We start from the raw sequence: 12,733 nt of genomic DNA on the forward strand, positions 1-12,733 counted from the left end.
TGGGGCATAGGAATTCATTCATATTTTCCCCCAAAACACAGTCTGGCCCCCCACAAGGTCTGAGGGACAGTGGACCGGCCCGCTGCTGAAAAAGTTTGCTGACCCCTGAACTAGCCTCTGGTATCCACATTGTCTGCCTTCTCCTATGGGATAATGTGGCTCCCCCCTAAATAAACTGGTCTCAAGCCGTTAATAGCTTTACACAGTGGTACCTCAGGTTACATACGCTTCAGGTTACAGACTCTGCTAACCCAGAAATAATGAAAATAAAAAAATTCCTTCCAGTAGCACCTTAAAGACCAACTAAGTTAGTTCTTGGTATGAGCTTTCGTGTGCATGCACACTTCTTCAGATACGAAGAAGTGTGCATGCACACGAAAGCTCATACCAAGAACTAACTTAGTTGGTCTTTAAGGTGCTACTGGAAGGAATTTTTTTATTTTGACTATGGCAGACCAACACAGCTACCTATCTGTAACCAGAAATAATGCTTCAGGTTAAGAACTTTGCTTCAGGATGAGAACAAAAACCGTGCTCCGGTGGCGCAGTGGCAGCAAGAGGCCCCATTAGCTAAAGTGGTGCTTCAGGTTAAGAATAGTTTCAGGTTAAGAATGGCCTCTGCAACGAATTAAGTACTTAACCCGAGGTACCACTGTATACCAATAGTAAAACCTCGAGCTTGGGTCAGTAACAAATCAACCCATGCAGATCTCTGAGCAGAAGTGTAATATGCTGACAGGATCATGGTGTTGTCAGCAACCGTGCTGCAGCTTTCTGGACTAGCTCCAGTTTCCAGGTCAAGCCCAAGGGAAGCCCTAGGCGGAGCGCATTATGGCAATCCATGCTTGAGAAACCAATGAAAAACACAGAGGAAGTAGCATCTATGTGAAGCGTGGGGAGGGGGAAATGTTCTGACTCAGGCACATGATGGGAGGGAAACCCCACTGCAATGCGTCCAGTAACAAAATGACGACAGTTTGGCGCCGGATTGTCAAGATCGTCCCTGGATACGGGAAATCCAAATTTACTGCTGAAAAGAAGTTAGAGGGGTCCTTAACTGGACGGAGCCAATTAATTGAGATATGAGGAGCTTCTAATCTACAGGAAATTTGAATTATGGTGCTGGAGGAGACTCTTGAGAGTCCCATGGACTGCAAGAAGATCAAACCTATCCATTCGGAAGGAAATCAGCCCTGAGGGCTCACGGGAAGGACAGATCCTGAAGCTGAGGCTCCAAGAATTTGGCCACCTCATGAGAAGAGAAGACTCCCTGGAAAAGACCCTGATGTTGGGAAAGATGGAGGGCACAAGGAGAAGGGGACGACAGAGGGCGAGAGGGTGGGACAGTGTTCTCGAAGCTACAAACATGAGTTTGACCAAACTGCGGGAGACAGTGGAAGACAGGAGTGCCTTGCGTGCTCTGGTCCATGGGGTCACGAAGAGGTGGACACGACTAAACGACTAAACAACAACAAAATCTACAGGGAACACCAGGGTGGCTGAGACCATGATGGTTCAATGAGAGGCTGGTTCTACTGCCAATTTGGCCCATCCTTTGACATGGATAACTGCCCTGAATATTAGGTTTCTGGGCAGTCTGCACTCAGAAGCAGCAGAGGCTAGTCTATCAGGATGACGGACACATCGGCACACCAACCTCAGCCAGCCGCCACCACCACAAGCCTGCCTGCCTGCCTTCTTAGCAAACCTGCCCACTTCCTCCTCTTTAGTTTCAGTTTTGCCTTTGCAGAACTCAACAGGGAGGAAGAGGGGGGCAGAACAAGAATCAGGTGGTGCTGCCTGTCGTTGGCTATGGCTCCACCTACTGGTGGCCTCCCTGCTTGTCACCCTACCAGTCCCAATGGGCGCCACTGATTGGCAGAAGGAGCAGGACCCCCCCTAACTCAGCACAGCCGGCTTATCACTTTTTTCAAAGTAACTGAAATAATGTGTGTTACCATCTAAAGCATGGGTAGGCAAACTAAGGCCCGGGGGCCGGATCCGGCCCAATCGCCTTCTAAATCTGGCCGGCAGACGGTCTGGGAATCAGCATGTTTTTACATGAGTAGAATGTGTGCTTTTATTTAAAATACATCTCTGGGTTATTTGTGGGGCATAGGAACTCGTTCATGATTTTTTTCTTCAAAATATAGTCCGGCCCCCCACAAGGTCTGAGGGACAGTGGACTAGCCCCCTGCTGAAAAAGTTTGCTGACCCTTGATCTAAAGAGCCCCTCCGTAAGACCGTTACGCCCAAGTCTAAAATGACTTGAACACACCACTCTCTCTCTCTCTCTCTCTCTCTCTCTGTGTGTGTGTGTACATGATGGTGGCTAGAGGGTTATTTTCAGTGGGAAAACATATCAGAGAAAGGGTTAAGCACACACACCTCATCACTGCTTCTCCACTGCAATATATATTTTATAAGCCGCTTTAGTTTCCCGCCAACACTTTGTAAGCTTGTTGTAAGTATTAATTAAGCTTTGAAGGTATGGTGGGGGGTTTTCCATGCTTTTTGTTTGCAGTTAATGGTCCGGTCTCAGCTGCCCTGAGCCCCCATCAGGTTGTGTGGCAGCTGATAGCTATCAAACATGAATGGGAATAGTGAATGAGACTGTAATCTTTAAACTTTTTTCTCGTGTGCACAGTTCTTTTTTGTTTTTCACCAATAACTGAACTTTACGCTTCTTCTTGGCCTGTTTACGCCTCCCTGGCTTCTCCTTTTCGTGTGTTAGACCTCTATTTCAACAAGTGCACATGTCCAATATGTGGCCCGACTGTTTGTGTGTTTGCGAAATTTCATGGGGCCAGAGAGCGTGTTAAAGGCAGCAGCGGGATGCTGTGGGGGTGTTCCGTGCGCAGGATGTTTATGCCGAGACGAGGGCATATTTGTGTTGCCGCAGTTGCTTGTTTATTTCATGCTCTCGGAGGGTGTGTGTCAGAGAGAAGCTACATTTGGCAAAAGAATCTTTATGTGGGGGAGACCGAAATGACATATTATGGGGGGAGCACGGCCAAATCCACCCCCTGTTGCTTCCTCATACCTTCCTGTGATGGTCTTTGGAAAACATCACCAATTTTACCTACTTTGAGGATTGTTGTTATTTACTCATTCTTCACCTCAAGGTCCTCGGGTGGCACTGTGGTCTAAACCACTGAGCCTCTTGGGCTTGCCGGTCAGAAGGTCGGCAGTTCGAATCCCTGCGACGGGGTGAGCTCCCGTTGCTCTGTCCCAGCTCCTGCCAACCTAGCAGTTCAAAAGCACACCAGCATGGGTAGATAAATAGGTACCACTGCGGTGGGAAGGTAAACGGCATTCCTGTGCACTCTGGTTTCTGTCATGGTGTCCTGTTGCGCAAGAAGCGGTTTAGTCATGCTGGTCACAGGACCCGTTTCACCTGAAAGCAAGATGAGCACAGCACCCCATAGTTGCCTTTGACTGGACTTAACCATCCAGAGGTCCTTTACCTTTACCTTTTACCTTAAAAGACAACAAACATATTGTTATGATGACCCCAATCTCTGATTGTGCAAGATTCCAGGGGTTCCAGTCGCTTACCAAAGATTCATGTTTCCTTTGGAATGAGGTACAGTAGACTGCTGTGTCTTTATAATGTATGGTTTATTTACATATACAGTGGTACCTCGGGTTAAGAACTTAATTCGTTCCGGAGGTCCGTTCTCAACCTGAAACTGTTCTTAACCTGAAGCACTACTTTAGCTAATGGGGCCTCCTGCTGCTGCTGCGCCACCGCTGCACGATTTCTGTTCTCATCCTGGAGCAAAGTTCTTAACCTGAGGTACTATTTCTGGGTTAGCGGAGTCTGTAACCTGAAGCGTATGTAACCTGAAGCATCTGTAACCCAAGGTACCACTGTACAGTGGTACCTTGGTTTACGAACCTAATCCGTTCCAGAAGTCCATTCTTAAACCAAAACCATTCTTAAACCGAGGAGCACTTTCCCTAATGAGGCCTTCTGCCGCCAGTGCCCTTCCACCGTTCAGATTCCGTTCTTAGACTGAGGTAAAGTTCGCAAACCGGGACACTACGTCTGGTTTTGCGGTGTTCGTAAACTGAATCGTTCATAAACAGGACTGTTCTTAAACTGAGGTACCACTGTACCTACATACAACCTGAGCCTATGACAGAGGGGTTCACAGCATTAACACCGTAAGAGAGTCTTGCTTCATCCGTAGCCACAGCCTTGGATTCAGACAGAAATCAAGCATCCCTCTGATTCCCTGGCTTCCCAGCCTGTTGCTTCTCGCTTCTAGCGCACATTGTTCCTTTGTTCCCTTAATAGCCCAGTACCGAGCTATCACCTCACCAGGAAGCTAGCCTGGCTGTTCAAAGCACCTAGGCATTAGAATGATCTTACCAAGAAAAAAGCACACCAAGAACTCTGGCCAATATAAGTTTCAATAGTGGGAGTGGTCGGTACTCGCAAATCAATAGTCAATTGTAACAAAAACTAATCCATTCAAAAGTATGTATTCTGACAAGGATTACAAAGTCAAATAGAGATTACAAACTCAAACAGAGATTACAAACTCAAACTCATAAGGACACACAATAAAACACAATAATTCGTTACAGTATTAAAGATAAGAGTTTATGAGTAGAGATAAGTTCATGTTAGTCCATAGTAAGATTTGACGTGAAGGTCTTAGTTTCAATCATTGAGCAGAAGTCAGAAGTCAATTATGGATCAGAAACCAGGACAGGGCCCTGTTTCGATGTACAGTGGTACCTCGGATTACATACGCTTCAGGTTACATACGCTTCAGGTTACAGACTCCGCTAACCCAGAAATATTACCTCGGGTTAAGAACTTTGCTTCAGGATGAGAACAGAAATCGCGCAGCAGCAGCAGGAGGCCCCATCAGCTAAAGTGGTGCTTCAGGTTAAGAACAGTTTCAGGTTAAGAACGGACCTCCGGAACGAATGAAGTACTTAACCCGAGGTACCACTGTATTCACCTTCATCAGCTGGAAGTATCAAACATTACATGAAAATACATTTAAATTCTAAATTATTATAAAACAGTATTATACAACAGTTGGTTCCTTAGAAGGATTAGAAGGATCCTGGCATACAGCCTAGCCTCCCCTCCCCAAACTCAGGACAATATTTTAAGAGCGTGTAAGAAGTGTGCTCTCCTTCAGTCCCTACACAGGCTTTCAACCTGCACCCAGGCCCTGTGCAGGATCCCCATCTTGACCTTCGAAGCCTTCCTTGCCTCTCCCCTGCCCTTATTTCTCTCTGTCCTCAACTCTCTGCTGTCTGTGACCTTCAGCACCTCCACCTCCAATCCCCTCCGTCATCCAAAGGTCTTCTGCTCTTTCCTGCTCTTTTCCATACCTGGAACTGCCTCTTGGAACATCTTTGTGAGGTCTTCTCCTGCCTTCGTAGCCATAGAATCATAGAAGTGCAGAGTTGGATGGGGCCTCCAGGGGTCATCCAGTCCAACCCCCGGCGATGCTGGAATCTTTCATTGTCCATTCAGTGGGAGGTGGGACAGCAGTCTTGTGGCACCCTGAATACCAACACAGTCATTTATTGTGGTGCTGTGGGTTAAACCACAGAGCCTAGGACTTGCCAATCAGAAGGTCAGCGGTTCGAATCCCTGTGACGGGGTGAGCTCCCGTTGCTCGGTCCCTGCTCCTGCCCACCTAGCAGTTCGAAAGCACAACAGTGCAAGTAGATAAATAGGTACCGCTCCGGCGGGAAGGTAAACGGCATTTCCGTGGCTCTGGTTCGCCAGAAGTGGCTTAAGTCATGCTGGCCACATGACCCGGAAGCTGTACGCCAGCTCCCTCAGCCAATAAAGCGAGATGAGCGCCGCAACCCCAGAGTCGGCCATGACTGGACCTAATGGTCAGGGGTCCCTTTACCTTGACCTTTAAGCTTTCATAGAATTATAGAACTGTAGAGTTGGAAGGGACCCGGTGGATCATCTTGTCCAACTCCCTGCGGTGCAGGAATCTCAGCTAAATATGTCAGCTGGATAAGCTCCGTTGGTTAGAGTGTGGTGCTGATAATGTCAAGTTTGTGGGTTCAATCCCCGTTTGGGACAGCTGCTTATTCTTTTCTCTTTTTTAGAAATGTGTTTATTTATTTGGTTATTCGAACTCAAATTTTACAGTTACATATATCATACAACATATAAACAAGATTCCAAGGAATCGCTTGGACTTCCCTCCTCCCCTTTGTGGGTCCTATTGTTAATCATTTCCTCCTGCATCCTTTATGACAGGAGTAGGCAACCTAAGGCCTGGGGGCCGGATGCGGCCCAATCGCCTTCTCAATTCGGCCCCCGGACGGTCCAGGACTCAGCGTGTGTTTACATGAGTAGAATGTCTCCTTTTATTTAAAATACATCTCTGGGTTATTTGTGGGGCATAGGAATTCATTCATATATTTTTTTCAAAATATAGTTCAGCCCACCACATGGTCTGAGGGACGGTGGACCAGCCCCCTGCTGAAAAAGGTTGCTGACCCCTGCTTTATGATAATCCAAAATCTTTTACCCTCCATTGTGTCCAAAATTCACCATTAAACTACAAGTGATATTCCAATCCTACCAACAATTTTAACTGTTTACAATGGTTTTTAAGATAAGTTATAAATTTTCACCATTCCTTATTAAAATTTGGATCTATGATTCTATCCATTCTGAAGGAAATCAGCCCTGAATGCTCACTGGAAGGACAGATCGTGAAGCTGAGGCTCCAATACTTTGGCCACCTCATGAGAAGAGAAGGCTCCCTGGAAAAGAGCCTGATGTTGGGAAAGAGGGAGGGCACAAGGAGAAGGGGACGGCAGAGGACGAGATGGTTGGATAGTCTTCTCAAAGCTACCAGCATGAGTTTGACCAAACTGTGGGAGGCAGTGGAAGACAGGAGTGCCTGGCGTGCTCTGGTCCAGGGGGTCACAAATCTGCTTCACGATCTGTCCTTCCAGTGAGCACTCAGGGCTGATTTCCTTCAAAATGGATAGGTTTGATCTTCTTGCAGTCCACGGGACTCTCAAGAGTCTCCTCCAGCACCAGAATTCAAAAGCATTCATGACAGAACCCCTGTCCATTTCTGTCTGTTCAAGTGGACCCCAGAGCACGAACAACAACACCGCCTGTCCGTGTGTGCATGTGTGCAGATGTTGTACTGCATAGATTATAAAAGTCACTGGCCTCTTTGTGTATTTCTTATTTTTCCCTTTCTGTTTTTTTAAAAAAATCTTGATGAAACATTCAACATATATTTACACAACAATTTGCCATATTACACTTTATGCACGAACACTGCACAAGAAAAAGAAAAATACAACAAAAAATAAATTAAAAGGAAAAGGAAATTAAAAAATGAAAGTAAGAAGGATTGTTCTCAAAAAACTAAGTCTCATTTGTTATTTTTTACACAGTATCATATTATTATACTTTGTTTCCTTAATTTCCTTCAGAGAACTATTTTTTAGTTTGTTGTCTGTACATTACAAGAATCATTTAAGGTCCGCCAGGAGCTTTTTGCTATCATAATAGGTTTTCAAATATTCTTTAAATACTATCCATTCTTTATTCGCCTTCTGCACTCGCCTTTTTGTGTACTTCAAAGACCAGGGCTGGATGTGTACAATGCCAGATTTACATATAAGCTAAACAAGCTATAGCTTAGGGCCCCAATCTCTTGGGGGCCCAAAAAAATTTAAAGGGAAAAAAACTGGATGTACATTTCCAAAATATAAGATAAAAAACAAATAAAATAAAACCTACTTACAGCAACTGTATTTTGTATTGTGTAGGCTTCTATGATGCAAGTAATGGGCCCTGCCTGCTACCTAAAATGTCACTATCACTATTAATATACTTCTTCTTAATTGTATTTCACTATTAATATACTTGAGGGACACAGGTGGCACTGTGAGTTAAACCAATGAGCCTAGGGCTTGCTGATCAGAAGGTCGGCGGTCCGAATCCCCACGACACGGTGAACTCCTGTTGCTCGGTCCCTGCACCTCAAAGTGCAAGTAGATACCTTGGGTTAAGTACTTAATTCGTTCCGGAGGTCTGTTCTTAACCTGAAACTGTTCTTAACCTGAAGCACCACTTTAGCTAATGGGGCCTCCTGCTGCCGCAGCGTGATTTCTCATCCTGAAGCAAGGTTCTTAACCTGAAGCACTATTTCTGGGTTAGCAGAGTCTGTAACCTAAAGCATATGTAACCTGAAGCGTATGTAACCAGAGATACCACTGTAACTAGGTACCGCATCGGCGGGAAGGTAAACGGTGTTTCCGTGCGCTGCTCTGTTTTGCCAGAAGCGGCTTAGTCATGCTGGCCACATGACCCTGAAGCTGTACGCCGGCTCCCTCGGCCAATAAAGCAAGATGAGCGCCGCAACCCCAGAGTCATGCGCACGTGGACCTAACGGTCAGGGGTCCCTTTACCTTTACCTATTCATACACTTCTTCTTAATCGTATTTCAGTTCAACAACCACTTTGATAAAATACATATTTCGTTATGTGCAAATGGCTTTAGATATCTATTAGGTCTATAAATTACCATATAGCATATATTCAACCCAAAAAACCAGCGACAATTCGTTGTTGACAAAGGACAGCTGGACATATAAAGGGCCCCATTACCTTCAGTAGCTTAGGGCCTCATCCAACCTCAATCCAGCCATGGATGTGTGCATCCATATAGGCAGCGAGCTATTAAATGAGGAAAGGGCACTGGCGCGCTTGTTTGTTTTCAGCATATATCGCTCTGCTCTTTGCAAATTACCAGTGGCGTAGCGTGGGTTGTCAGCACCCGGGGCAAGGCAAGTACCGGTAATTTGCGCCCCCTAACCCTAACCCCCAGATGTTGCGCCCGGTGCGGCCGGGCCCCCCCTGCACCCCCCACGCTACGCCACTGCAAATTACGCAATCCTGCCCTTCCTCCCTCCGTTTTCACTCTCTCTCTCTCTTTGCGTGCCATTGCCTCACATTTCCTCCCGGGCGCTCAGCCAGCTCTGCACTTTGGAAGGTCTGGATTTTCCAGGCTGAGCTGTCGGCTGAGCATCAGGCTGGCTCGGCCAATCGGGTGGCGGCGGGGGCGTGGCCTCTGCCATTCATAAAAGCTCCTGCCCGGCGGGCGCCTAAGTCAATCTGACAAAAAGTCGCTTCGCTCTGCGCCCGCTCTCGCTGCATGAATACCTTGTACGGCGCGACTGCGACGATGTGCTACGCTTGCACGCCAGCTCTGCCCGCCCTTAAGATGGTCCCCGGCCCCGGCAGGCCTGAGCCCACCGGGCCCCAATACTTCACTTTCGATCCTCTCCCGGAAGCCGGCGAAAGCCCGGCTCCCAGGAACCTCTCCAAAACGAACAGGATCAAGAAGCGATCCCGGAGGGTGCTTTATCCCCGAGTGGTAAGTGAACTCACTGACGCCCAGCAGGGGAGCTCGGACTCCTGGGTTCATCTGGAAGGGGGAGGGGGTTTTCCTGAGGGGCAGAGAAGCGGGACTCCCCTGAACAGCGCCATCCTGTGCACATTTACTCAAGAAGTAAGCCCACTGAGTTCAGTGGAACCTTTTCTCCTAAGTAAGAGGGCGCAGGGTGGCAGCTTTGGGGGAGATCAGCAGATTCTGTCAGTCCAGGTTTCTAATAAGAAGGAAGGAGGGAAGGAAGAGGCGCTAAATGAGGTTTTGCAAGCACCCTACATTTAAAAGAACACCCCTGAGAATTCTGGGAACTTTAGTTTGCCCCTCACAGAGCTGCAATTCCCAGCACACTTTTTAAAAACAACAACACAGTTCCCAGGATTCTTTGTGTAGAAGCAGAATGTGTTTTCTGTGTATGGTGCGTGTTTCATAATACCTAGTCGTAGTTCCCACCTTTGGCAGGCCTCCTGAGCTTTGCCAAAAGTTGCACGGCTGACTAAAACCCCACGGGCAAAACTTTCCTTATCCCTGCATCTATCTGCAAGGTGAGGATGCAAGCTCTTGGATTTGCGTCATGCATCTGCCAGGAACGCATGAGCTTTGCCCAAAAAAGGGGGCGGGGAGTGGATGAAGGGGAAAAACCCAAGAGCTTTGCCAGCAGGGAAGACTGCAATCCAGTCAGCATGCTAAAACAGGTACAGAGGCAGGATCTGTTCACAGATAAGCACCCCATGTTACCTGCTTCAGTATGTTGCAGGATCCTCCCCTCCCCACTGAATCAATGGGGAGAGAGTTCCCTCTCCTCCTTAGGGTTTGGGAGCAAGGACTCTCCCTAGTGGAGCAGAGCCAAGATTTGTTTTGGGGTTTCCCCCCCCCCTTGAATTTTGATCTGAGGAAGGGTGGTTGTGAATTGGGGGATGGAGCTAAGTAACTGGGTAGGTGAGATTAGGAGGGGTGTATTTTGAGAAATGCGTTGCAGCATGCTGACAGCAGAGGGAAATCACTGGTGAGTTTGGTGCAAGGACAGTGGGAAACAGCATTGCATTCTGGGAAAAGGGCCGCCCTGCATCTGGATTTCTAGGCCAGCTGAAAGGGATTCTGGGAAACACGCATAACTGCGAATGCGAATCTGGGATCATTCTTGTGTTTCTAATTGCCTGCTCTTCCTCTCTTTACAGGTAAAGCGCTACTATCCCGCCGAAGAGCGCAGCTACGTCAAACACCTTTTCGTTATCCTTCTCACTATCATCTTCTTCCAAGTCTACAGCGCTGAGGAAGAATTTGCTGTCGTGGACGCCTCCCAGAATGCGGAGGAAAACGTCTCTGTCTGCTCCACAGAGATGAGGGGATCCCAGGAGGAGAACCTCTTTGAACAGCTCATCGTAGCCTCCTTTGAAATTGAAGAGGCAGCCAACAGCACTGGTTGGGACTGGGGAGACTGGGAGGCAGCCGAATCTGCCATCGACATCACTCAGTTTTTGGAGCAGAGGCCGGCTGCTTTCTGAAGACCCCCAAGGGGAGAGAACTGTGAGGCGGGAGCCCAGGCTGGAGTGCTCACATCTGGCTTGAGAAAAAGCAGAATTCAAGCCATGAATGAGTTAAATGCCGTTTGAAACACAGCCAGCTCCTTCTGGCATTCCGGAGCAATTTTGCTCCAAACCCAGCAAGACTGACGTCAAAAGAAACTTGAACCAGCACTACATTTTGAACGGAAAGGGGAAGGTTTTGTGTGCTTTTTTGAATGTTATTTTATTTCTGCAGCAGATCAGACATCTGGCAGGCAGAGTGAAGGATGTTAATTTAATATTTATTTAATTAATAATAATTATTAATGATAATATGTATAATTTAATGTGTTTAATTTAAACTGACTTAATTTAAATCTGCGTGAAACTGGGAGTTTGCAAGTGAAAATGCGGGCTTACACCGTTGGGCTGAAATAAAAACACACACAACTTGTCATGTACGTCTTTCTCTGTCGTGGCCGGACATAATCGAATTAGAGCATAAGTGGGGAAATATTTTTTAAAAAATATGAAGATTAAATTAGGGTTAGGAACATTGGGGGATGGTGCTATGATGTTCTTAGCTGGTTTGGTGGGGAAGTTATTAGTGTGACAGCTCTGAGATTACAGAAAATCAGATAGGTAACAACCCTCCCACAAGCTCTGACATTTTCTGAGGCTGATGGGGGGAAAAACAAGCCACAGCAATTCTGGCTCACGGACAGAGAAGGACACAGTGAAAAGGAAAAGCAAAGGCATCATAGGAGACTTGACTTAAAATTTATTCTGCTCCGGATATTAGCCAGCAGTGTTTGCTTACTGTGTAAGCATGCTCTCAAAAGCAGCAACCACTTCCACACCAACATTTCCGAAATTGCAGTAGATTTCAGTGAATTGCAGTGAATTGTACTTGTGCGTGTCCACGCTATTGCAGATGAACTGTCTGAACTCTGTATGTTCTGTGAACAAAAGTGAATAAATGTTTTACATGAGACACTTTTTTTTTTTTTGTCTGACTGACACTTTTGTCAAAGTGTTGAGGATAGCCCAGTGGGCTGGGAGATATAATAGAAAAATAAAACAGATGACTGCAAAGAGGGGCTTCTGGGCGAAGAACATTTGCTGGCAGTTCCAGTTTCAATCCTCAACATCTCTGGGTAGTGTTGGGAGACATCCCTGTCTGAAACCCCAGATAACTGCTGCCAGTATGTGGACAACACTGAGCTAAATGGACCAGCTCAGCATATTGCAATTTCCTTGGTTCAGAAGGGATTTAAAAGTCTTCAAGACCCTGGTCAAGCGCTATAGCCTAGCAGTACTTCCCTGTTACTACACAGGTGTGAGTGATAAGCACCAAGATGGGAGATTTTGGGTGGTATCCAATGCACTCATTCTGTCACTGCAAAGACCTTTAGCTGCTCAGTGGGACTCCCCCACTCCTTTCCCCCAAATTGCTCCAGAGCAGGCATAGGCAAACTCGCCCTCCAGATGTTTTGGGACTACAATTCCCATCATCCCTGACCATTGGTCCTGTTAGCTAGGGAGCATGGGAGTCGTAGTCCCAAAACATCTGGAGGGCCGAGTTTGCCTATGCCTGCTCCAGAGGGTTGGGAGGTAGGGAAATCATTAACTGATTTGGGAGGGGCACAGGAAGAAGTCAGAGAGGGAACATTCAATTGCACAGTTAAAGGTTATTGTGCTGATCAAGAGGGTGTGTTGAATTCCACCCTCTGCTTCCGTAGGCAGTAACATCGGTAATACTACCAAGAATTGTGCTAGGTACATTTCTTATTTTTAGGAGTAGCTGAA

At 46.8% G+C, this 12,733-nt stretch overlaps 1 protein-coding gene across 1 annotated transcript; it reads left to right on the forward strand.

The window, feature by feature from the left end:
- Positions 1 to 9,135: 9,135 nt before the first annotated feature.
- Positions 9,136 to 11,921, forward strand: IER3 (immediate early response 3). The gene is made up of 2 exons (XM_081185755.1): positions 9,136 to 9,407; positions 10,598 to 11,921. The coding sequence occupies exons 1-2, from the start codon at positions 9,186 to 9,188 to the stop codon at positions 10,922 to 10,924; spliced, it is 549 nt and encodes a 182-aa protein (XP_081041881.1). The 5' UTR covers positions 9,136 to 9,185; the 3' UTR covers positions 10,925 to 11,921.
- Positions 11,922 to 12,733: the final 812 nt, after the last annotated feature.

This window comes from Podarcis bocagei (assembly GCF_964188305.1).
Source record: "Podarcis bocagei genome assembly, chromosome: 2".
Classification (NCBI taxonomy): Eukaryota; Metazoa; Chordata; class Lepidosauria; order Squamata; family Lacertidae; genus Podarcis; species Podarcis bocagei.